General features: G+C 34.8%; 1 protein-coding gene across 1 annotated transcript in view; it reads left to right on the forward strand.

Moving 5' to 3' along the window:
- The first annotated feature begins 1,639 nt into the window (after nt 1–1,639).
- Nucleotides 1,640–26,985, forward strand: part of PBX3 (PBX homeobox 3) — a 402,498-nt gene continuing 377,152 nt past the window's right edge. The window contains exons 1-2 of the mRNA XM_053695740.1: nt 1,640–2,487; nt 3,954–4,027. Coding sequence (XP_053551715.1) covers nt 2,291–2,487; nt 3,954–4,027 — 271 coding nt within the window. The 5' untranslated portion in view covers nt 1,640–2,290. The remainder of the gene's footprint in view (nt 2,488–3,953; nt 4,028–26,985) is intronic.

Raw genomic sequence — 26,985 nt, forward strand, 5'->3', positions numbered from 1 at the left:
AAACACTGCAAAAATGTAAAAATAGCCTTGGTCCCAAACGGACAGAAAATGGAAAAGTGCTGCGGTCATTAAGGGGTTAATGCACTTAAACTGTCCAATTTTTGTCCCATTTTAAAGTTTATAAATAGTTTTAACTGTAAAAATGGTTCTACATTTCATGAGGAATCTGTATGTTTGTGTGTGTGTGTTTTTTACGTTGTCCACCTCTCTCATGTGCTAGTCCAGTAATAAATCCCAAAATATCAGTATTTCAGTAATATTGTTTTTTTTTTTTAATTAAACACAATCCCTAATAATGATCTATGTTGTAAATAGAGAGGTAACTCCAGAAACCTTCTTACTGGAATACTCCTGTTAGTGTATGTAGTCTTAATATTAACGGTTTTTCTAAAAACATGAAATTATAGGCTTAACATTATTGCACAATGGGGTGAGGCAAATATAATGACACTTCACTGTCAAATATTTAGTATTTTGATTTAACCGTTTTGCTTTATTATAAGTGAGTAAAATGTTGTTTTGAGGTAATTGTATTGACTATTTTAGGGGGGGAGCAGCGCAGGGAGACGGGTCCAGAGCGCTGTGTGAGGGAAGATGCTCTGACAGGACGAGCTGCTTCTCATACACACAGCATCCCTCACTCTCCCGCCCTCTACCGTTTCTATAGCAACCAAAGGAGGACAGCCATCTCTAACCACGCCTAATCACACATCATGGTTCGAACCCACCAATCGCGAACGCATGGGCGCGCTAGAAACCGCACGTGCTCGGCCCACCAGATTGACCGATCTCAGCTATTGGTCCTTTCTCCAGACACCGCCCTATAATTGGTAGTCCTGCCTCATCCTCCTTAGCAACGGCGGCAGGCTCTCTCCTTAGCAACCCCATCCAGCCGCCATTTAGCGTGCTGGGTTTCAACTCAGAGGGGGTTGCGAGTACCGCCTTCTACGCTTTCCTACCTCCCTTCCCGGGGCCCGGGCTGCAGGAGGAGGTGGAGCTTGCCTCCATTATTTATATTTTGTCTCCCTTTTTATTTCCTCCCCTCCTTCAAAGTGTGACACGTCCGCAGTGAGTGAGTGGCGTTGGCAGCCTGTCAATCCGTCACCGGCAGCTGGGCAAAGCGGGGCAGCGAGCGGAGGAGACATAAATCCCCGCCCGGGAGCCCGGCACCGGCCCATCCATCTCCCCCCCGCCACCGGGGGACAACTAACTTTTTGATTGCTGCTGGGAGAGCCCCGTCAGCGGGCACCCATCACCTCACACTGCCATTAATACAACTTTACCTCACACTCATCTCTTTTATTTATTTTATACACTTCACATTTATTGTATGGGGTCTGCGAGGAGCTAACACCACTTACTGATTATTTCATATTTTATATTTTTGAGGAGAAACTGAAGATTGGCATCAGAAAGAATGAAATCTCATATATTTTACTTTTTGAAGAAAAAATAACTGAAGATTGGCATCAAAAAGGAGTGAAGAAGAAAGTGATATAATTAAAACAAGGAAAATAAAGACTGGATGTTCTTTAAGGTTTTGATTTTTTTTGTTATGAGGGAAAACAGCATTTTGAGACTTTATTTATAATTGAATAGATAAAGCATTATCAGTTTTTTTACGTGCTGTAAAAATTAAATAAAGTAAGCTGCACATTCAAGACTCACAAGAAGAGAAAGGTGTGTGGTGTTGCAGGTTTAATGACATTGGTTTGCAGACATTACGGTATTGGAATAAAGAAATAAACTGATTATAAAGAAAAATAAACATTGAGAAGTGAAAAGCATAGCATCACTTGCCTTGTGTGTGGAGAGATTCCCTTTCTGTGTGGGGTTTTTACTAGTTGAATGGATAAACTGAAGAATTGGCCTGTTATTTGATTGTTCAGTTAAAGAGAATATCAAGATTCAGCGTATAGGAATTCCCCTACATATCCTGAAGTGCTGAAAAGGACCTGACCTCTCCAGAAGGACCATAGTAACAAGGACCTGACCTCTCTATTAGAAACATAGTGGCAAGAACCTGACCTAAACATAAGGACCATAGTAAAGCCACAATAGTCTAATTGGGCACTACTTTCTGTTTGCATGAGATTCTTTGCCTGTGATCTCTGGATGGTCTTTGGTGGAATGAAGAGCCACCCTGAGGTGTGATTGTCAGTCTTAAGATTTGGAATTCTACCGCTTTTCATTGTTGATGTGTGGGGCAGTGACCCCTCAGCGGTGCTGCCCCTGACTGTGAGGTTTCCTTGCAGTCAGTGTTACCATTGATTGGTCTGCGTTGAGGAGTATGGACGATCAGACCAGGATGATGCAGACTCTGGCCGGTGTGAATATGGCCGGTCACTCGGTACAAGGGGGAATGACTTTGCCACCTCCACATGGACATGATGGGACAGACGGGGACGGTAGAAAGCAGGACATTGGGGACATCTTGCACCAGATCATGACCATCACTGATCAGAGCCTGGATGAGGCACAAGCAAAGTTGGTTTTCACTGCAATGATAATTAAAAAAAAAATATCAGCACCCCCCTGTTTCCCTCACTAACACATCACAGCATCTAATCACTCCTGTTCATCCCGGAGTGAAGCATTTCTTCATTCAGACAGTTTGTCTAATAAAGCAGCACATGTTTGGGTAGAGCTGATCAGAGAGGTTGTGGTGATTCTGGAGTCTCCTTCTCCTTGCATGGCAAACCACTATAAACACAGCTTGCAGCAATAGCAGGCTTCTCTTTCATCTCCCTTGGTGCATCTAAATACAGCTTCTAGGACCCCTCAGGTCCATTCTTGTTCTGCCTCTAGGGTAGAAACAGTCCCTATATAGGAACGCAGATCATGATAAATAAATGCAGCTTGGAATGGCCTCAGTAATCAATTTGCAGTCATTTATTGGTCCCTATAATGTCAAAGTGATGCCAATAAAAGCAGCTTGAAAAATCACTTAAATTCTCTCTTCAGACTGCATTGTCCCTTTTCCCGGTGTTGCTCCCTAATATTGAGTTATATTTATAGGAACAGCTCCGGGAAACAGTCAGCTTCCTTCTTACAAGCCACTCTGATGTGGAGCGACATGCAGACTACTCTATAAGCACCCTGTTAACCAATAAATGTATAATTTCTATCCAACCTTTTGTTGTGTTTGTTCCTGACAACTTGTTTGCATGATTTGTAAACAGCCATACTCTCTTTTAATGATGTTTATATAGGGAGAGTACAGATTTTTATTGTGCTTTGTTTATGTGGAGATGCACATTTTATTATGTTAACATTACAAAATCCATCTGCTATTCATTTTATAAACGGCCCCTCTCTTTTTTATTATTTAAAAACAAAACAAAGCATTGCTTCTTTTTTCTCTTTGTAACTTTGCTGATGCTTTTTTTTTTAGTAAAAGAAAACGTATAAAAGAAATGATAAAAAAACAATCTTAGGAAAATATACTGCTGCTTGAAAGTTGCCCCCATTTAATAAATCAGTTTTGATGTGGATAGAAGCAGCTGGCTTCAGACAAGGACTGATTTATATATGCAATAATAGCAAGCTAATTTGACATGTGAGTAAACATTACAGATTGTTACCCCTTCGTAGTAAAAGCTTCTGTTACAACTTCTCTAGCAGTTTTGGCAGGAGTAGCAGGTGTTACTTCAATTTTCCCAAAAAAACTGAAACATGTTGATGTGAATTAATAAATTGCACATGACAAATCTATCATCTCTTATTTAATATGGTAAATCCACCAGTGAAACTAAATTCCTACTAATACGTATGATTTAAAAAATTGTCAATTAAAATAATCTGTTTACAAAAAACAAACACAGCACATTGCATCTTATTAATTTGTAGCTAGGCCCAGATGTTAATCATTTAATTTTTATTGCTTGATTTTGCAGATTTATATAATTATATTTTATGGTAGGATTTTTATGTGTGCATTTTTTTTCTTCCAGAAAACATGCACTAAACTGCCATAGGATGAAGCCAGCCCTCTTCAGCGTCCTTTGTGAAATCAAAGAAAAAACAGGTAGGGTACAGCCATGCATGTACTGAGGTCGATAAGCCTTTCATTTACATATATAATAGTACAAAAATATTTCCCCCCCCAAATGTTATCACAGTCCCTTGAAATAAAAATTAGTGGTAGTGATTTTCTTATACTTTATATTTGTCTTGCAAGCATACTCAAGGAATCTCCTTGATCACTTTGCACAGAAAGCAAGTTGGTTCCAGAAAGGGGCGTTTGAAAGGACCAACTAAGATTTGCACATATCTCCCATCCTTATTATATCAGTTTGTGCTGAACTCAATGAACAGGATTCACAAATAGTAGTGTTTAGTTAGCGTTATGTCCTGGGAGATGTTGTATGTCTGCTATTGATCTGCACAGAGCGATTCCCACAAACCTATGGTTAGTGGAGGTGTAGGAAACAAAACCAGTGACAGATATTTATACTTAGATGTGAAGGAGATCGCTACAGTTATTTTCCTCTCAAACCCCCAACCTGAGATCAATAAAGGAATCTGCTGTGGACACTGAAGCAGATTATTAATTAACTGCAGAATTCCACTACAAATGATAACTGTGGTTTTTGGCTTGCTGTGCAGTTTTCTAAAATGCCTGGGAAATACTACTGTTAAAGGTGTTGTGCAGCTATTTACATTTTACTGTGTACATACTTAATGTCCATTAGAAGCTGTATATATACATTGTGTATATATATATATATATATATATATATATATATATATATATATATATATATATATATATATAATAAAGAGAGAGAGAAAGATAGATACAAATATATTTTAATATTTGAGAGGAGTTATATTTAAAAAAAAAAATCTTTGTAAAACAAATGTAATTAGTTAGGATTTGTAAAGTATTATTTAAGAAAATCCACTAGCCAAGATTTTTTTTTATAATTTACAAGTAGAAGGAAATATGTTTTCTAGTCTCTAAAGTTTCAGTAATTTACCAATATCTATGGTGTAGAAGACAATCTTATATAATTCTACCTACATAGTTTTTTACTTTGAGATATATATATATATATATATAAATAAATAAATAATATTTTATAGTATATTTTCATGTATTTAAATGTGATCGGCAAGGTGTGTTTCTTTTCTTTACAAATCACCCCAAAGCATCGTTGATGAGAAGAGTATGCATAATTTAAGATTACGTGAAAGCTGCATTCTAATTTTTATTATTACTATCTGCTTTCCTAATCTATTTTCGTATCTTCTACAATACAATAAACAGTCTAAAAATAAAAAATACACAGATTTGCTTATTGTCAAATGGCACATTTCTTCTTTGTTATGGAATTCAAAGCCACATCCTGCCAAATGTAAGGAAAAGGTGGCATTTACATTTTTACTTTTATTTAATTTATTATTTTCATAAAAAGTGATCATTATATATTCCAGTGATTTGAAGGGAGTCAAATCTCAGGCACCTATTAAGTGTGTCACTTTCAGTGTTGAGGTTGTCAGTGATACATTGTAGCAAATCAAATGACTACAATATATATATTAATTGCTGGCACACCTAATCAATCACAGTCAATTTCCTGGTGTCGGGAGGGTTTTTTTGAATACCCCCAAATGTGCCTCTTTAATTACTGCTTTCTGCTGAAATAATGCATATTGACCTGATCTCATGAACGCTTCAAATCATTTCATAACTTAAGAGGTTAATTTTAATAATAAAAAAAAAACAAAAAAAAACTTAATATCCCTCTTCATATTTTTTTTCTTCCCAAATCAGGGGTTAATTATTACCTCTAGCTAAGGCTCATAAAACATCAAACCATTAAAAAAATAAGATAAGAAAAATAATAAGCGACTATAGTTTGTATTTAAGCAGAGGTAAAAACTTCTGTGGGGAAGGTAGGAAGGGAATCTGAATCCCGGGGAGCATAAGGGAGTTGCTTTTAAAGGGTTTATTGGTAGAAAAGTCTGTTGTCCCCTGGTTACTAAACAGGAGCTTCCAAAAAGGGTTAACATGGAAACCAAAAAACATGCTCATTGTTCTCTGATCGGAGTACCTGATTATTATATTGACATACAGCTCTGGCACTGAATATTCCATTAGTAATCCGCTAATTTTGGGAATCTATATACAATAAGCACCACATTTTCTTTTGTATTTTCTTTATGGTGTGGTATTAAAGATGGAGTGTAATTCACTGTGCCACAAAATATAGGCTAATGTTAATATTATCTTGGCTTTGCGTTATCTGTCCGATTGTGTAAGGACTGTGCAGTAACAGGAGAAGCAGCTGGTTCTGTACAGTTAGAAACAAAGCTGGATCTCAAGTGTTTGTTTTTATTCTCTTTGGCTGTCAGCTCCTTTGGAGCAATCTGTTTAATGTCACCAAGGGCGGCTGGTTTGTGTGCTAATACTAACATGGAAAGTTTACCTTATTAGCCTTTCCAAATGAATAGGGCCGTGAAATGTTCTTTGTCTCTTGACCAGAGTATTGTTTCAGAGCATATACCGTGCACTCTGTATATATTAAAATGCTGCATCAAAGCAAAGCTGCTCCTTTATTCCACACACTCTTGAAATGGACTTGTTATTTGTGTTTATTTTTACTCTTTAATTGAGATCAAATGAGCATTGTTTTAGTCGTTGGACTTTCTTGTCTCTGTTTGAAAGACTTGCTTTAAGATTTTATTTTGTAAATGTAATTTAATATTTAGGGCTATATGTTATTTTCAGAGGTTAACATATTATTGTGTTTTGCTAATGCCAACCACAGAGTTGCAGATGCTTGCACCTCGCACCCTTTCATTTTTCCCAAAACCTTCACAATTGTTGAGTTGTTTGTGAAATCAAAGTCGTTCACATACCCAGCATCAACAACTTTTTTTTTTCAATACTTTTAATAAATTATACTTTAAGTCCAAAAAGAAAGGAAGCAAGATTAAAGCTGCCAGAATTGTCTTTATTGCATGTAGATGAGAAATGACCTTTTTTGAATTAAATAAACAGGCCGTGGATTTGTCAGCTAGCCACAGGCATAAAAATCAATACACGTGAACGTATTACTGTGTATGTATGTATTTTTCTTGTCTTTTGTCACTGAGCCTTAGTGTGAATATAAGTTTTTATCCCCAAGTGGGTATAAACTGCGAAAAACCAAGATTACTTCATTAGTATTTGTAAGCTGAGAAAATTAGAAATATTTTTTAGTGTGTCATAAGAGACCTTACAGCTACATCGATCTTGCAGAACACTAGATTTTTCAACAAGCTGTGATACCTTTTGGTGGAACAGTTTTAGAATGCATTTTCCAAATGCTGTATTTTAAGTGTTATTCCAATAAGTTGCAATTAACATGTAATTAGAATCAAAATCTTGTTAAAAATAACCTATACAATTGTACGTTTTCATAGTTTTTTTTCCCCCCACCACATAATAAAAAGCAATGTTTTTAATTTCTGAGGTAAGAAAAGAAATCTCTGATTGACTCGGGGAGTAAAGGTACAATGACAGCTGCCAGCCAAGCATAAATATATGGTCATTGCGGAGCACAGAGTTTAAATAGCATTCATTTAGTAGTAATGTCTAATGGCATACACAGTGGTTTGCCAGATTTGTGGCCTTTTGCGAGCCTTATAAGCAGGACAGACTTGAGAAGATCATAAAACGTAATGAACTTCTCCACGGAGTGAGGTCTCCACAGGGAGAGCTAGACTGACTGTCTCGGGCTAGTTGAAGGATTTTTATATTCCTAAAGAGAGTTGGTTGAAAAGCCCAGAAAACTAGATATCTGTCCGTTGGAGATTTAACCTCTCTATTTGCAAATCCGTGTGTTGACGGACCCTCTTATTGTGCTCTTCACTGTGTGCATATGTGTGTGTATATATGTGTATGTATGTGTGTGTGTGTGTGTATATATATATATATATATATATATATATATATATATATATATATATATATATATACACACACACACATTTCTTATATTTGGTATAATTTTCTGTGTTTTATATATAACATCAAATAGAGTTCTTTGTAATAATTTAAATATTTTGATTAAGACCTCCCCCTGTAAATATGTTGAGGGCCAGTTTCCTTAGATTTCCTGCAATGTTTATATATTTCTTTGTTTATTAGGAAGATATAATTAGCGTTAAATATAGTGATTGATGCATTCCTTTTAATGATACAGGTGCATCTCTGCCAGTGCCCATTTGACGCATGTACATACATAGGCTGAATTAAAGGTACCAAGGCAAATATTGACCATAAAACACATTTAAAATAGCTACTTTTTTAAAAGAAAATAAAAAAAGTTCTATAGTGGTCATAAATGAAAAATGTGTATTAATGTCATACCTGACACAACCTTTAGAAAAGTGCTGATTCAAGATTCTCAGACTTACCTTTTTTTGGGAGTGTGCAGATTTTTTGTTCTTAATTTCCTCCCCGACTTTAAAACCTTTCCGCTAACATTTAATGTTCGCATCTTCCACCTCATATAGAACTGTCAACCAGCAATTTTTTTCTTCTTTTGTGATGATCAAAAATGTAATTTTTACCCCTTTTTATAAACATAAAGCTGCCAAAGTAGAAGAAAAGAAATAATATATTTTTTTTAAAACACATTCTTTGGGCAAAATGGCAAATTCCGAAATGCGGATACAAGCAAAGTGCATTCTGTTTTCGACTTGTGCATAATGCAAGGATTATTATAAGAGAATGTAAAATGTGTTTGCAATCCCATATATGTTCAATTGATTCTCTTTATAGTGCTTCATAGGAATTACTTTTTTTTTTTTTTTTTTGATAATAACCACGTATTTTCTAAGAAACTGCCTGTTCAGTTTAATATCTCCCCTTTGTCATGAGTATTACTGCAACTGTTGGCTACAGTTAACCTTAATGCTGTGTCTTAGCTCAGGTAGCACAGAGTTAACTAGGCATAAGCTCCAACCTGATTACAAGGATCTGTTTCAATTGTACGTCTTTGCTTCCTCTTGTAAGGTTAAACAGCATCCAGTTATCAATGCAAACTCAATAAATGCACATAATCAGGGACAGATACAGACATACTTTGTGAATTAAGACAGACATTTTATTCAAAGTTTATTATATACTAGATTTTACGGCAAGTTTTACACTCTGCAGTTTTTAAATGAAGAAAAAAACCCCAATAATGCTGTACGTTCCTAAAAAGATAAAGGTGTATTTTTCAAAGTGAACTTTTTTGGTTATTTAATTAAATATCTTAATGTCTTTTGTTCGTGCTTGCTGCACATTGTCGCTCGCTAAATTTCAGGTTGTCTGAACACTTCATATACAAAGTGATGCCTATGGTGGAGACATATAAAATGTATAATTATTGCAGTGTTGGGACTGGAGAATATTACACATTTATTTCTTTCTGCACTTTGAGATCCTCTTTATGAGAACAGCATGAAATGTCATATATTTTCTGATAGCCTAATAAAAGTTATCACATCTCGAATAAGGATGTTGGAATATGGCTTTTGCATATTCTGAGTATTTTAGATTTCAGAAGGGTGTATCAGTCTAACAAAAGGAAAACTATAAATACAACTGTGTGGCTTATTACAGTGTAACCCCTTTTGGGGAAAATACACATGGCATCTAAAATTGCTGCACAGTTGGTCAAATAACTAAATACTTTCTTATTGTTTAAAAGATGTCTAAATATCTCAGTCTAAGAATGGGGATACCGACTAAAATTATACATGACATTGATTCAGTTTGAATATTGACCTAAGTGTAATTTCTTGAGATACAGCTGGACAGGAAAAAGCAATAAGTACTAAATTAGTGTCAGTATTCCTTTCCTAACTTATTTGCTAGCAATAGCATGTGTGTATGTATGTATGTGTGTGTATGACTGTGTATCTATGTATGTTTATGTGTGTCTATGTATGTATGTGTGTGTATGTGTGCGTGTATATATATATATATATATATATATACACAGTATATATGTGTGTGTGTGTGTGTATATATATATATATTTCCCATTCTGCTCTTATATAAATGTGTGTGTGTGTATATATATATATATATATATATATATATATATATATATATATATATATATATATATATATATATATATATATATATATATATATATATATAAAATGTGTGTGTGTGTGTAGCTTGCTATAAATGAAAATCATTTAACAATGTTTATGGGTTTCTGTATATGTTTAATACAGATCACATATTTATCAATCTTATAAGTTCCATTTTCTATCTTATAAATATTTGGTGTAAAGCATAGTGTATACATTTTTCAGTAGTTGAGACTTTGGAATATATATATATATATATATATATATATATATATATACAAACACTTTCTTATGAGGAGTAATGTGTTTGTACATTGATGCATCTGTGAATGTTAACCTTTACAATTTTTTTGGTAATAGCTCAGAATTTTTTGTATGGCTATTGAGCATATGTAAGTTTAATCAGACGTTGCTGTGCACTCTTAAAAAAAGACCCAAGTGGATTGAAATTGGGTGTAATGTGTTAAATGTATGTACATGTCATATGTGTGTGTGTATAATATGTACTTTTTGAAGTTAAAGGTTGGAATATCCAAGTTACGCATTATCTTTTGGGTTTATTCAGTAACAAGTTGTTGTGAATATAGAAATGGGCTGACTGGCTGTAACTTTTTTGTATGTGTAATTGCTGGAGAGAGATTTATTTGTTTGCTCTGGCTTTCCTCCCCTTTTTTTTCACCAATTCACACCAAGAGAATAATGGCATGTTTGTTTTCAGTGCAGTCTTGTCTGAAGCTAACCTCTTACCAAGGTGATCAGCAAGCCTAACAAAGCTTGCCTTTCTCATTCGTATGCTGACCTTGTGTCACTCGTGCTTTTCATGCTTCTCAGGTTGTGAATTATGAACATTGTAAATAATTCACATCAATATTTAATATAAATTATTAAAGTTTCTGTCAGGTCCCCACCACAGCTGCTTCTGCAAACTTTGAGCAATTTCACTAGCCAGTCTGATGAATGGTTCTTTAAAACCACACCTTTCCGAGCAATCCTTTGAAAAATATAGACACAATAAAGAAAGTTCCACCCTCTTCCCAAACGTTCTAGCCACCTGCTGCTATACATCATGTACATAACATTGTGGAAGATAAGTGTGTTTCAAAGTTTGGTCATCTAGCATATTTTAAAGATTTTCTGCACATAGCAAATCAGGTAACTAAAGAGGTTTTATAGTTTGTTTGTTTTTGCATGTGAAACAGAGTCATTTTAAAATCTACTTTTTTATTATTTGGATGTTTCATTCCATCACTTTAATTGTGGGAGTTGTCTTTATCAGCCTGTGAGCAAATGATACAGATATCTATGTAAGTGGAGATTATAAGTACTTCTATTTATACAAAATACCTAGCTAGCCCTATAATATTAACCCTTAGACCATGTGTCAAAGAGAGTGCCACAAAAATAATAATTTCAATAAGGCAGAGCACCAAACAATGTTTATGTCCTTAAAAATACTTGATTACCAATAAACACATAAACAAAATACATAAAAAAAAGCCAAACTGTACACATTTAACAAAAACGTATTTAATATAAAATACATTGCTGAAAACTTTAGAATACATATTCGGTCCACTGTGGTTTTTTAAAAATAAATTTTATATATATATATATATATATATATATATATATATATATATATATATATATGTTATAATGATCTTTAATACATATCATATGTGAGTCATAAATCCAATTCTATTTGTAGTTTAATCATAGTCCAAAAGTCCAAGGCTCCTCAAGTAACAGAATCCATAATAATATGTTTGTCAAAAGTGAACTTCACTAAAATCTGTATAATGCAGTAACTTCTAAGATATAGTAGTGCTAATGTGTATGTTGCTCACCATACTAGCATTAGTCAACGCGTTTCGGACCTATAATGGGCTTTATTAGGAACTTAACTTACTTGAGTAATTTTCTTTTTTTTATACTTTCTTTATTACCGTTCGTAAACTCTGTGTACTTTGTGTTACATCACTTCTGGTGTGTATGTATGCATGTATATATGTATGTATGTATGTATGTATGTATGTATATATGTGTGTGCATATATGTGACTGTGTGTATATATATATATATAAGAAGTGTTGTTTATAGAAGAGCAATAGCTTATAAGTATTGTAGCTCAAAAGTTTCAGAAACTTTAATATAATTATCAGGATGCAATTCTACTAATTATTATTCCAAATGTCTAGTACCTCACTCGTAAAAGCTATATTTTCAAATCCCCAAAATATATTAACCATTGCCATTTCATCCAGCAACATACTGTCTCCACAAAACCGCATCATTTGTATCAATTGCAAGGAGGTGAAGTATACAAAGCCACTATATTTGATGGGTATTGTAGTTTTGAATCTTTTTAGTTGCCTTTAAAAACCTCAATACGTTTGTCAAAATACGATCCTATCAGATATTATTCTTACCATTTCATACATTTCTCTTCATAGCGGCATTTCTTATTATTGCGTAATATGTTCAAAATTACCGTCTCTTATTCCACAAAATAATCAATAATAGGTTATCTCTGGACATTAGTTGTGCACAGTCATGCTTTAACATAACATTTTATATTTTAATCCACAAATATATCAGTGTCCAGCTGATTATGGATTTTTTTTTTCAGATTTAATGTTTTTAATATTTTTTTATTTATTTTATATTTGTTTTTTTTTTAATTTTTTTTTAAATATATTTATTCAAAAGCCCAGGGAGAACCAGCGTTTAGGGTCTCTTCTCACATACGAAGCACATTAAATGTAAGATGGCAAACTGAAGTTTACGGTTGTGCAAGAATAAGCTTTTCTGTCCTGTCCTTTTCACTTTGCCGTCTAATATTCATGCAGGGGATAAGTCAAGCACTGTATACAAATCTCATCGGTATAATGCTTTCCCGCTGGCTGTTGCAGCTATGTACAGATAATTACAGGACCTATCTTTACATCAGCAAGTGTGCATAAAAAGGCAAATTAGAATGACGGCATTTTTACACACTGTGTATGCTTTCCCTGGTGTGTGTTCCTTACAGCTGCAGGGAGTTACGGAAATTGCTAATAAATTTAACAAAGCCATGCAGTCGATGGACAACAAGGAATCCTATTTTGTCACATAAAATTGCAACACACACAGAATTAGCTGCCAAGTTAAAGGGTCATCTGTCCCATGAAAGTCTACCCCCCCCCCCCCCCCCACACCCATAGCAAAGCGTCTGCTTCTGTTCAGTGTCTGGCTTTTCGCACTTAGGAATATGGGCCAGCAGTAGGAAGTGACAGAGGACATACTAATGTGATATACATACATCTATATTGCTGAATCATTGATACACCGTGCCAAGATTATACAAACTATCCCATCACAAATATTTTCTGTCCTGTGTTTTATCTGTGTGTATATGTTTCACACCATTAGTAGATTTTATCTGAGCTGTCAATAAAAGAGGAAATAGCACATTGTGCTATTGCTCTGACATAAAACAGTTTTATTCCAATACCAAGTATCCTGCAGCAAGTAGTTAAAATTAGCAAATTTAAAGGGAATCTTTTTCTATGCTTGGATTAAAACTGTGTGCATTGCACCAATCACAGTGCTGTCACTTCAGCTGATTGGTCAGTATACTCTGGGCTAGATTACAAGTGAGACGCATACTTTTTTTGCGCTAGCGCAATCGTGTTTTTGCAAGCCATTTTCATTTAGCTGATATTACAAGTGGAGCGAAATTGTGATTGCTCTAGCGCAATCGCCTTTAACGCTTCAATCCTTTCCGCAATCTCAGAGCTGTGCTTAACTGTTTTCCGAAACTAAAACGTTGCACAAAACATTTAAAAAATACATTACAAAGTACAGTTACACTCATATTAACACTGTCTAATAAAACATTATTTAAAAAAAAAATATTGCACACAAAAGTTATAAGGGCTCAAAGATTGGAGATCTTGGGGTTGAAAAAAAAAATGCAGGCAAAGTGCTTTAATATTGAGACACATACATATACATTGCTAAAGATGTATTTGTGTATATATATATATATATATATATATATATATATGTTTATATATGTGTGCATATATATTAATGTATTTGTATGTCTTTATAGGTATTTATAGTCATATATACACATATAAAAATATTAATATATGTACACATATATAAATATATATATGTACAGTGTGTGTGTGTGTATATATATATATATATATATATATATGCATTAGAGCCCTTTGCCATTAAGCAGATACAAACATAATCAAACATATTTATGCAATATTCATATTTAATAAAAATTTGAACTATGTATTTACAGTAAATATTTCACATTTACTAATGCAAATATGCTATGTTGTATGCGCGATGGGTATTTGTTTTTTCAATAATTTTTTCCCCATTGACTTCTATGAGGAATGCGAAAAGGCGATGGAGTTTGCGCAATCTCGGGGATTAGTTTTTTTTTTCTCTATTGATCTCTATGGGGGAATACATGCACGTGTACACCTGCTATTCGGGGTAATGCTAGCGCAAAATAAGTTTTTTTCTGGAACTTGTAATACAAATGCAGCCCCACAAGCGCAAAAATGAAAGTCCAAGCAGAGTTTTCACTTATGAGAAAAAAAATACTGGGCTCACATTTTTATATATATATATATATATATATATATATATATATATATATATATATATATATATATGTATCCACCAAAACACATCTGAGAACCGTACCACAATTAAATAAATTGCTGTGTGTTGTCATCCATCCTTTTTTTAAAATGTTTTGTTTACGCTCCAGTTACATATATTTGATTTAGTTAAATAGCTGAAATATCGTCAACATAATCAGCACCAAATGTATTGTATAAAACCCGATCAGTTGTTTGTTTAAAGGGACAGTCTACCGTAAGACAAAAACATGCTCTCTTTCCTTAGATCATTACATAAATTCTCATTTAAAATGTTTAAACATATAGTTGCACTCCTGGAAAACCTTTAGATGAGGATTCAAATAGTGATTGGAGCATACACATGTATGTCTTCTCCTGATTGGCTCACCCGCTGTATCTTCATCTAGAGTAGCACAGGAGCACAACTTTGACTTTTTATTTATCCTCTTTGCGGGGGTTAACTTAACTACATTGTTTAAAAAAGAATTTGTTTAAAAATAAAATATGCTACTGAAAAAGAGCCTTTCAGTCGTAAAAAGGGCCATTATACACTCATTTTTTCTTTGCATAAATGTTTTGTAGATGATCTATTTATATAGCCCATAAAGTTTTTTTTTTAAATTTATAATTTTGCTTATTTTTAAAGAACATTGCTCTGATTTTCAGACTCCTAACCAAGCCCCAAAGTTTTATTTGAATACCGTCAGCTACCTTCTCCAGCTTGCTCCTGTTTGTGTAAAGGGTCTTTTCATATGCAAAAGAAGGGGAAGGGGGGAGTGTCTTATTTCCCACTTGCAGTGGGGTTTCCAACTGCCGTTTCAACAGAGCTAAACTGAGAGCTTCTAAGTAAGTTTTTAAACCATTTTATACTGGATTTTTAGATCAGTATCTGTGCATCTTATTCTTTATAGTAGTGCCTATTACATGCAGTTATATGAAAATGAGTGTATACTGTCCCTTTAAAGAGTATCACGTGTCCCTTAAAGGGACATGAAAGCAGAATTTTTCTTTCATGATTAAGATTGAGCATACCATTTTAAACAACTTTCCAATTTACTTCTGTTATTTAATTTGCTTTATTCTTTTGGTAACCTTTGTTAAAAAGCATACTTAGGTAGGCTCAGGGTCCAGTAGATGAAATGGAGAGGACTGTCAACATTAAACTTATGATTCAGATAGAGCATGCAATTTTAAACAACTTTCCAATTTACTTCTGTTATCAAATTTGCTTTATTCTCTTGGTACCTTTTTATTGAAGAGTAAAAATTGGTGGGCTCAGGAGTGTGCACGTGTCTTTAGTACGCTATGGCAGCAGTGTTTTGCCACATTGTATAACAAAGCTACAAAAAATGTTGCAAAACACTGACACGGAACATGGATTCCACCAGGGTTTTCAAGCATAGTTTACTTGATCTGCTCTTGATTTGTAAAACCTTATAAATTGTGCCAACAAAACAACAATGTTAAATGCTTTTAAAACATTTATTTTGCAATACTGTGCCTTTATATAGTCTATGAGTTTATCGTCTTTTATAAGAACGTGACCAGGCACCCACTTGTAAGAATTCAGACCATCTGCTTAGGGTTGAGACAATCACTTTAAAGTCAGAATTTAATTTTCATGATTTAGATAGAACTTGCAATTTAAAAAAAACTTTACAACATTTTTCTGTTATATAATTTGCTTTATTTATTTTGTTTAAAAGCATACGTAGGAATGCTTGGGAGCAGCAGTGCACTACTGATTTGTGGTTGTCAGTGGCCCACCACATGTGTTCAGCTAGCTCCCAGTAGTGTGTTGCTGCTCCTTCAATAAATGATACCAAGAGAATGAAGAACATTTGATAATAGAAGTAAATTGGAAAGTGTTTTAAACTGCATGCCCTGTCTAAATCTTGAAAGAAACAGTTTGGGTTTCACGTCCCTTTTGATAAAGATTTTTCCCCCCTTACTTTTCCTTAAAGGGATATAAAAACCAAATTTTTTTTTTTGTGATTCAGATAGAACAAACAATTTAAAAATAAGGTTTCAAATGTACTTCTATTATCAAATTTGCGTTGTTTCCATGTGATTCTTTGTTAAAGCGATACCTAGGTAGGCACTACATGGCAGGAAATAGTGCTCCCATTTAATACTCTTGTATATGGATAGCATTCTTGCAAAACTGCTGCCATTATAGTGCTCAAGACATCTGAACGCTCCCGAGCTTATGTCCCTGCTTTTCAACAAAAGATATCAAGAGAATGAAGAACATAATAGCCGTAAATTAGAAAGTTGTTTAAAATTACATGGTCTATCTGAATAGTGAAAGAAAATGTTTGGGTTTCATATCTCTAAATTTAATAAAGAAAACTCTTCTTTATGTAAGGTGTGTGTACGTATGTGTGTGTGTGTGTTTATATATATATATATATATATATATATATATAAATACATACATATATATGTGTATCTATAGATCTACCCATATGTGTGTGTGTGTGTGTATATATACACAGTGATCAAGTGCACATACGCACGAAACGCGTCTGCGTGTGAACCCGCTCAGCTACCTGATGGTTGAGATTGTTGCTGGCTTTCTACATTTGTATGTTTTTAACTGATGGAATAACATTTCGAAACTTTTAACTATGCTTGGGATCTGATTGTGCTACAAAGGTTTCTGTGCCGTGGCCCTCTGCGCTACTTCTTCTTGGATTATTTGCTGCTTTTTCTGTTGGCAGTTCCGCCCGTAGTAGCAGCCGAGGCATTGGCTGAAACAAGGGGGTGTGTCCCCACCCACTCTCCATTGTGCCGGTTCTGCAGACTGTCTTTGAAGGTTACAGATGAGCGCTGTTTGCAGTAATTTGTCTCTCATAATCGATTAGTTTTTATATATATATATATATATATATATATATATATATATATATAATCGTAAATGAGCATATACTTATTGTGTAATTTGTTTATTTACATATGCATGTGTATACATAATCTATATCAAATGTGTATGAATGTATAATATAATCTATATCTTGCTCACACTCGCTGGGAGTGCTTTATCGACTCCTTTAAAATGTTGTGCCATTGTGATAAATATTAAATGTGAACTATATTTCACAGCTATAGACTTTAAATGTTGAATACTGCCATTCAGAAAATTTTTCTTTCTGCCATCATACAAGTTAATTTTATTTGGGCTTTCAGATTTCTGAAGGATGTTTTGGGAGTCCTAATGTTTTTTACATTCCCGTCTTCCCTTTTTACACCTGTCTAGAAATTGGCCATAGTGTAGGAATGTCTTGAGATATACATCTTATGGTGAAGTACTGGATGTCCTGGGATACTGTGCAGACAGATTGTCAGCAATAAACAATATTCACCGTTCTTCTCCTCTACTAAAATGTACAAGATGTGTCTTGCAGCTCTTAGACTTTCCTAAACATGTTATCTAATGGAAACCTATTATACCGCTGATTGCAAAACAATCTTTTCTCTAAAGTGCTGTTTTCATAGCTGTCTTATATTTATGCATTTTTGTGCATCTTGAACTTTAATGATGTTTAACAGTATGGTCATTATTTAGTGCGTTTTGCTTTGTTCTACTTAGTTATATTGTAAGAGTGTCGGCCTCTGAAGTGGTGTGCCCTTTGCAGTTGATTGTGAATTAGGGCAAAGCCACTTTACCTCCCTCTGCGTCCAATATTTGAGTGTAAACTCCTTTGAATCTGCTCATATTACTCCTACCAGTGCTTAGCTCTTTGGGAAAAGACAGCGATTGCCTAACGAGTGGATATTTTCCATTTATTTAAGCAAATATGTTGGAGTGTTTGATATAATTAGGACCCCTAGGAATCTCGGAGAAAGATCCACCTTATGAAAACATTTTAGTAATGCAAATGAACGGTTTTCCTTTCATCAGATGAACTCATTCAGCCTTTCTTGTAGACTGCTATTAAACAAGCTGTATCATTTATTCCTAATGCTGGGCTGTGGATTACATCTCAGACGTGAAAATCTCACCATATCTATCTATCCATCTATCTATCTATCTAGAATTTATTTTTATAGTAACAATTCTTATTTATTATCTAACACCATTTTGCAAGCACATGACTAACCAATAACCACCAATATATGCAGAACGTTTTGTCTTTAAAGTCCCTTAAAATATGATGTTAAAGGGACAGTGTAGCCAAAATTAAACTTTCATGATTCAGATAGTGCATGCAATTTTAAACAACTTTTACATTTTATTTTTATCATCAAATTTGCTTTGTTTTCTCGCTTTTCTTACTTAAAAGCTAAACCTAGGTAGGCTCATATGTTAATTTCTAAGCCCTTGAAGGCCGCCTCTTATCTGAATGCTTTTTACAGGTTTTCACAGCTAGAGGGCAATAGTGCATGTGTGCTATATAGATAACATTGTGCTCACGACCCGTGGAGTTACCTAGGCACTTACTGGCTAAATGCAAGTCTTTCAAAAGAACTGAAATAAGGGGGAAGTCTGCAGAGGCTTAAGATACAAGGTAATCACAGAGGTAAAAAGTATATTAATATAACTGTGTTGGTTATGCAAAACTGGGAAATGGGCAATAAAGGAATTATCTATCTTTTTAAACAATAAAAATTCTGGAGTAGACTGTCCCTTTAATTTTGTAACCTTTCTTCCAATTTCTGATCTATCGCTTAGAATATAGAATTAAATCCTTGATGAGGAGAATCTACTTTAATTAAAACTCAAGGTTATCTCAGTGATATCAGCAAAAGGCTGCAGGGTACGTTACATCTGTTTGCAGGTGATACACAAATTTGTAATAGAGTTGATGTTCCAGGGGGGTGGATCAAATGAGAAGTGATATCAAACAATTGGAAGATTGGACAAATGACTGGGATCTGAAGTTTAACATCACAAAGTGCAAAATTATGCATTTATTAAAGAGAAATCAGAAGGTTAATTACATACTAAAATGACACTTTACTGACTGTTACAAACGAGGAACAAGACTTGGCAATGATTATTTCAGATTATTTGAAATTAGGTAAACAATGTAGTATTGCAGTGAGTAACCCATTAGAATGTTTGGTTGTATTGGTATATGTATTTGCAACAGAAATAGTAAGATTCTTATGCCACTTTACAGATGTCCAGTTAGGCCTCATTTTCAGTATTGTGTGCAGTTCTGGATGCCATATCTCTAGAAGGATATAAATAAATTGGAATATGTTCAGAGGATGGCTTCTAAAATGGTAGATGGTCTAAATAATAAAACTTACCAGAAAAGGCTCAATGACATTAATATGTATAGCTTAGAGGTGAGAAAGGAAACAGGTGATATGATAGTAACTTTCAAGTATATTAAGGGGCTTAATAAAGCGGAGACTGTAAGTATTTTTTCACAAAATAGAGCAATTCCAGAATAAGGACTTTGAGTTTAAGGGTAGTTTCAGGAGTAATTTATGGAAGCATTTCTTCACAGATAGAATGGTTGATTCCCAGAGTAAACTTCTATTAGAAGTGGTAAAGACAAACTGTGGGTGATTTTGAGAACGCCTGGGAAAAGCAGAAGGCTATCCTACGAACTAGATAAGCTTACACTTTAAGTACGTTTTGGAAAGACTTGTTGAGCCTATGATTCTTAACTGCAGTCAAAGGGGCATATTTATGATTGTGCGAGCGGATATGATCTGATATAGCGGATCATGTCCGCTGCACATCGATAAATGCCGACAGCATACACTCTCTGCATTTATCATTGCACCAGCAGTTCACAAGAATGCCGCCCCTGCAGATTTGCGGCCAATCGGCCGCTAGCAGGGGGTGTCAATCAACCCCATCGTATTAGATCGGGTTGATTTCTGTCCGCGGCCTCAGAGCAGACAGACAGGTTATGGAGCAGCGGTCTTTGGAAAACGGAGCTTGATAAATATGCCCCAAAATCTATGTTGCTTTGTAGACTTATGAGAAAGTTGCTTGTAGACTGAATGCTCAAATATTTCTAATGTTGTTTTAGTTCAGACAGCAGTGTGGGCTTGGAGGGATATCTAAAGTCTAGTAGTATCCAGTTATACATCTGATAATAAGTCAGGTGCACTGAACTAATTCACATCTAAAGTCTAGTAGTATCCAGTTATACATCTGATAATAAGTCAGGTACACTGAACTAATTCACATCTAAAGTCTAGTAGTATCCAGTTATACATCTGATAATAAGTCAGGTGCACTGAACTAATTCACATCTAAAGTCTAGTAGTATCCAGTTATACATCTGATAATAAGTCAGGTGCACTGAACTAATTCACATCTAAAGTCTAGTAGTATCCAGTTATACATCTGATAATAAGTCAGGTGCACTGAACTAATTCACATCTAAAGTCTAGTAGTATCCAGTTATACATCTGATAATAAGTCAGGTACACTGAACTAATTCACATCTAAAGTCTAGTAGTATCCAGTTATACATCTGATAATAAGTCAGGTACACTGAACTAATTCACATCTAAAGTCTAGTAGTATCCAGTTATACATCTGATAATAAGTCAGGTACACTGAACTAATTCACATCTAAAGTCTAGTAGTATCCAGTTATACATATGATAATAAGTCAGGTACACTGAACTAATTCACATCTAAAGTCTAGTAGTATCCAGTTATACATCTGATAATAAGTCAGGTACACTGAACTAATTCACATCTAAAGTCTAGTAGTATCCAGTTATACATCTGATAATAAGTCAGGTACACTGAACTAATTCACATCTAAAGTCTAGTAGTATCCAGTTATACATCTGATAATAAGTCAGGTGCACTGAACTAATTCACATCTAAAGTCTAGTAGTATCCAGTTATACATCTGATAATAAGTCAGGTGCACTGAACTAATTCACTTCTAAAGTCTAGTAGTATCCAGTTATACATCTGATAATAAGTCAGGTGCACTGAACTAATTCACATCTAAAGTCTAGTAGTATCCAGTTATACATCTGATAATAAGTCAGGTACACTGAACTAATTCACATCTAAAGTCTAATAGTATCCAGTTATACATCTGATAATAAGTCAGGTGCCCTGAACTAATTCACATCTAAAGTCTAGTAGTATCCAGTTATACATCTGATAATAAGTCAGGTGCCCTGAACTAATTCACATCTAAAGTCTAGTAGTATCCAGTTATACATCTGATAATAAGTCAGGTGCCCTGAACTAATTCCCATTTCTCTTGTTAAGTGTATCCAGTCCACGGATCATCCATTACTTATGGAATATACTCTCCTTCCCAACAGGAAGCTGCAAGAGTCCACCCACAGCAAAGCTGCTATATAGCTCCTCCCCTAACTGCCATATTCAGTCATTCTCTTGCAAGCCTCAACATAGTAGTATCCAGTTATACATCTGATAATAAGTCAGGTGCACTGAACTAATTCACATCTAAAGTCTAGTAGTATCCAGTTATACATCTGATAATAAGTCAGGTGCACTGAACTAATTCACTTCTAAAGTCTAGTAGTATCCAGTTATACATCTGATAATAAGTCAGGTGCACTGAACTAATTCACATCTAAAGTCTAGTAGTATCCAGTTATACATCTGATAATAAGTCAGGTACACTGAACTAATTCACATCTAAAGTCTAATAGTATCCAGTTATACATCTGATAATAAGTCAGGTGCCCTGAACTAATTCACATCTAAAGTCTAGTAGTATCCAGTTATACATCTGATAATAAGTCAGGTGCCCTGAACTAATTCACATCTAAAGTCTAGTAGTATCCAGTTATACATCTGATAATAAGTCAGGTGCCCTGAACTAATTCCCATTTCTCTTGTTAAGTGTATCCAGTCCACGGATCATCCATTACTTATGGAATATACTCTCCTTCCCAACAGGAAGCTGCAAGAGTCCACCCACAGCAAAGCTGCTATATAGCTCCTCCCCTAACTGCCATATTCAGTCATTCTCTTGCAAGCCTCAACATAGGGAGGTCGTGAGAGTCTGTGGTGATTTATACTTAGTTTATTCTTCAATCAAAAGTTTGTTATTTTAAATGGCACCGCTGTGCTGTTTTTCTCAGGCAGTATTTGGAAGAAGAATCTGCCTGAGTTTTTCTATGATCTTAGCAGACGTAACTGAGATCCATTTGCTGTTCTCACACATTCTGAGGAGTGAAGTACTTCAGAGGGGGAATGGCGTGCAGGTTTTCCTGCAGATAAGGTATGTGCAGTAAAATATTTTTCTAGGAATGGAATTGACTAAGAAAATACTGCTGATACCGAAGTAATGTAAGTAAAGCCTTAAATGCAGCGATAGCGACTGGTATCAGGCTTATTAATAGAGATACATACTCTTATAAAAATGTGTTTTAAAACGTTTGCTGGCATGTTTAATCGTTTTTAACGTACATTGGTGATAACACTGTAATGTTGGTATAGCCTTAAATGCAGTAAAAGCGACTGGTATCAGGCTTATTAATAGAGATACATACTCTTGTAAAAATGTGTTTTAAAACGTTTGCTGGCATGTTTAATCGTTTTTAACATATGTTTGGTGATAAAACTTATTGGGGCCTAAGTTTTTTTCCACATGGCTGTCTTAAATTGTGCATAGAAACAGTTAACTGAAGCTTCCCACTGTTGTAATATGAGTGGGAGGGGCCTAATTTAGCGCTTTTTTGCGCAGTTAAAATTACAAAATGAATTATCCAGATTCCCTCAGCAGTCCCATGAATACTACAGGACATTTCTAAAGGGCTAAAAAGACTTCCAAAATCGTTTATAGGGAAGGTAATCCACAGCTCTGCTGTGGCAGTTTTGTTGTGTCTGTTTTTAAAAACGTCTATGTCGTTTTTTTTTTATCTGTTTTTTGCATTAAGGGGTTAATCATCCATTTGCAAGTGGGTGCAATGCTCTGTTACCTTATTACATGTACTGTAAAAATTTTGTTTGTTTTACTGCCTTTTTTCACTGTTGAACAGATTTACAAGACGGAGTCTTGGTCTGCGCTTCATACTTTTTCAAATTTAACAAATTTGATACCTTGCTTCTTCGGAGGCTATTTTTGGGAGAAAGGTTTTTTTTACAGGCAGTGGTAACTTCCGTTTAAGTACCTGCCTTGTCCCTCCCATCATCCGTGTACTTTAGCTTTGGTATTGGTATTCCATAAGTAATGGATGATCCGTGGACTGGATACACTACAAGAGAAATAAATTTATCAGGTAAGCATAAATTATGTTTTTTGTCCCCAAAATGTTATTCCAAATGTGAGATTGTGGTTACCTCAAGGACGCTGCGTATAGCCTGCCTGAGTACAGGGGTAAGATACTATCTTGTTGTTTACGTCCCACCACAAGAATATGTTGTCCTTACTATTGCTATAGCAGTAGGTTATTAGTCTGCAGCAGATTTTGTCATTTTCAATCATTTGTGTTAATGTTTAAGTGATGAGAATCACAAAAATGACCTGTTTATTTTAAAGGGACATGAAACCCAAAATGTTACTTTTATAATTCAATTTAACAAAATTATTTATTTGTCTATTATCAAATTTGCTTAGTTCTCTTGTTCTTTGTTGAAGAGATATATGGATAGACAGTGTGCACATGCCTGAAGCACTACATGACAGGATATAGTGCTGCCATCTGGTGCTCTTGCTAATGTATAACGTTGTAAAACTACAGACACGTGCACACTCCTGATCTTACCTTCCTGATTTTCAACAAAGGATAACAAGAAAACAAAGACAATGGGATAATAGAAGTACATTGGAAAGTTATTTAAAAGTGTATGTTTACATATTCTTTAAACTCAGTATTGGAATTTTTCTTCAGTATTTCAGCCTTTTCTCTAAAATTAAAGGGATATGAAACCCAATTTTTTTCTTTCATGATTCAGATAGAGTAGCAATTTTTAAGCAACTTTCTAATTTACTCCTATTATCAATTTTTTGTTGTTGTCTTGGTATCTTTATTTGAAAAACCAGGAATTTAAGCTTAGGATCCGGCCCATTTTTTGTTCAGCACCCTGCGTAGCGCTTGCTGATTGGGGGCTACATTTAGCCATATTTAGTATTGTATTACGTGTAATTTTCTTCTATATATTAACTTTTCAGTGTATGCAACACATATTCTCTCTCCTTGGTGCTACAATCTGTCTCTCATTCATTCTCACACACACATATGAGGGCAACTTTTAAGAAACAACTGCCTAGGGTCTTAAATGTGTAAATCTGGCCCTGACCATAGGATTGGGATGCAACAATTACTGAATTACTATTTGCCAGAATCCTTTCCTTATGAAACTTGGAAATGAGCGGTACCATTTCATTAAAGTGAAGGTCAACTTAAAAGTACAGCCTCACGGCATTGCATAGACTTATATAAATGAGCAGGAGCTTAAGTCATGAATTTTTTTAAATCTATTTATTTTCTTATATTTTTACCTTTAAACTGCTCCGCCGACAAGAGCAGCACTCCCACCCGCCATCTTGTCTAATTGATTGACAGATGACGATTCTTAAACCAACTAATCCTTCCCCTCCCCCCCCCGGGGTGTTCAGCCCCTTTGTGTAAACGTCACGGCCCGGGAAAAACAAGAATTAGTTGGTTAAAGAATCGTCATCTGTCAATCAATTAGACCAGGTGGCGGGTGGGAGTGCTGCGCTTATCGGCGGAGCAGTTTAAATGTAAAAAATATAAGAAAATAAATAGATTTAAAAAAATTCATGACTTAAGCTCCTGCTCATTTATATAAGTCTATGCAATGCCGTGAGGCTGTACTTTTAAGTTGACCTTCACTTTAAAGGGACATAAAATCCACTGCTACAAAAAGGCAGTTTTTAGACCACTGGTAGGCAAGTGCTTAAAACCAAAAGCAGCTGTTAAAATGTCTTACTGGCAGAATCTGAAACTGCCAAAGGCAACTCTTCCTCCAGCCCTATCCACTACCTGCAAAAATCATTCTTCTGTGAATATGGTGGCAATAGCTCCAGATGATTCCAGGGCTTTGCTACCAGCCAATCTGTAGTAGTTTGAGATGCAGTCAAAGAAAAAGGCTTTTTTTCTGGGTGATTAAAAACCCCATAGGCAGTGGTGCTGGTAGCTTTTTCAAAGGTTTCTAAGGGTATATCAACTTTTCAAATGCTCCTTTTTGAGGTAGATAGTTTTTATGTCATTTTAAATTTAGCAAGATAATATGAGTCAGAATATTTTCATCTGATCTGCCTCATATATGTTTTATTTTTGTGGATCTAATATATATATTTTTAGATTTGTGTATATGTAGATGTGTGGCACTTCTTTTGTTTATTTAAAGGGACAGTCAAGTCCAAAAAAAACCTTTCATGTTTCAAATAGGGCCTGTAATTTTAAACAACTTTCCAATTTACTTTTATCACCAATTTTGCTTTGTTCTCTTGATATTCTTAGTTTAAAGCTAAACCTAGGAGGTTCATATGCTAATTTCTTAGACCTTGAAGGCCGCCTCTAATCTAAATGCATTTTGACAGTTTTTCACCACTAGAGGGCATTAGTTCACGTGTTTTATATAGATAACATTGAGCTCATGCACGTGAATTTACCATGGAGACAGCTCTGATTGGCTAAAATTCAAGTCTGTCAAAAGAACTGAAATAAGGGGGCAGTCTGCTGAGGCTTAGATACAAGGTAATTACAGAGGTAAAACGTGTATAATTATAACTGTGTTGGTTTTGCAAAACTGGGGAATTGGTAATTAAGGGATTATCTATCTTTTAAAACAACAAAAATTCTGGTGTTGACTGTCCCTTTAAGGAAATTCTATAGAGATTAAGACATTTTGTATGAAAACAATTTCCAAACAGTTGTTCATTTACCTTTCCAATGAAAGATCAATGTGGCCCTTCATTTAAAAAAAAATATTGGACAGCCTTGATCTAAATTGTTAGCTCTTTGGGCTTGACACATCTTTAGCCACAGACTGGGTTTGTGAGAATTAAAATACATATCACACTATGTAATGTAAAAACAAAACAAACAAATAAAGTGATTTTTTTTTTTTATTCCTTAGCAGATAGGTTTGACAATTATCATTTTCCTTTCCTTTTCTTTCTGCATCTTGGCGAGCAGTAGTAAAACAGTGTGCGGTAAAAGTGTTTAGAGAGAGAGATAAATAAGTTGAACAGTTTTGCAATGCAAAGTGGTTGGTGGTATATGTGTGTGTGTGTGTGCGTGTGTTTTCTTCCTGAGCCTTTCTTGGCGCTTTCTGCTCTGCTATTGTGTGCCCCAAGCA

This window comes from Bombina bombina, chromosome 12, assembly GCF_027579735.1.
Source record: "Bombina bombina isolate aBomBom1 chromosome 12, aBomBom1.pri, whole genome shotgun sequence".
NCBI lineage: Eukaryota > Metazoa > Chordata > Amphibia > Anura > Bombinatoridae > Bombina > Bombina bombina.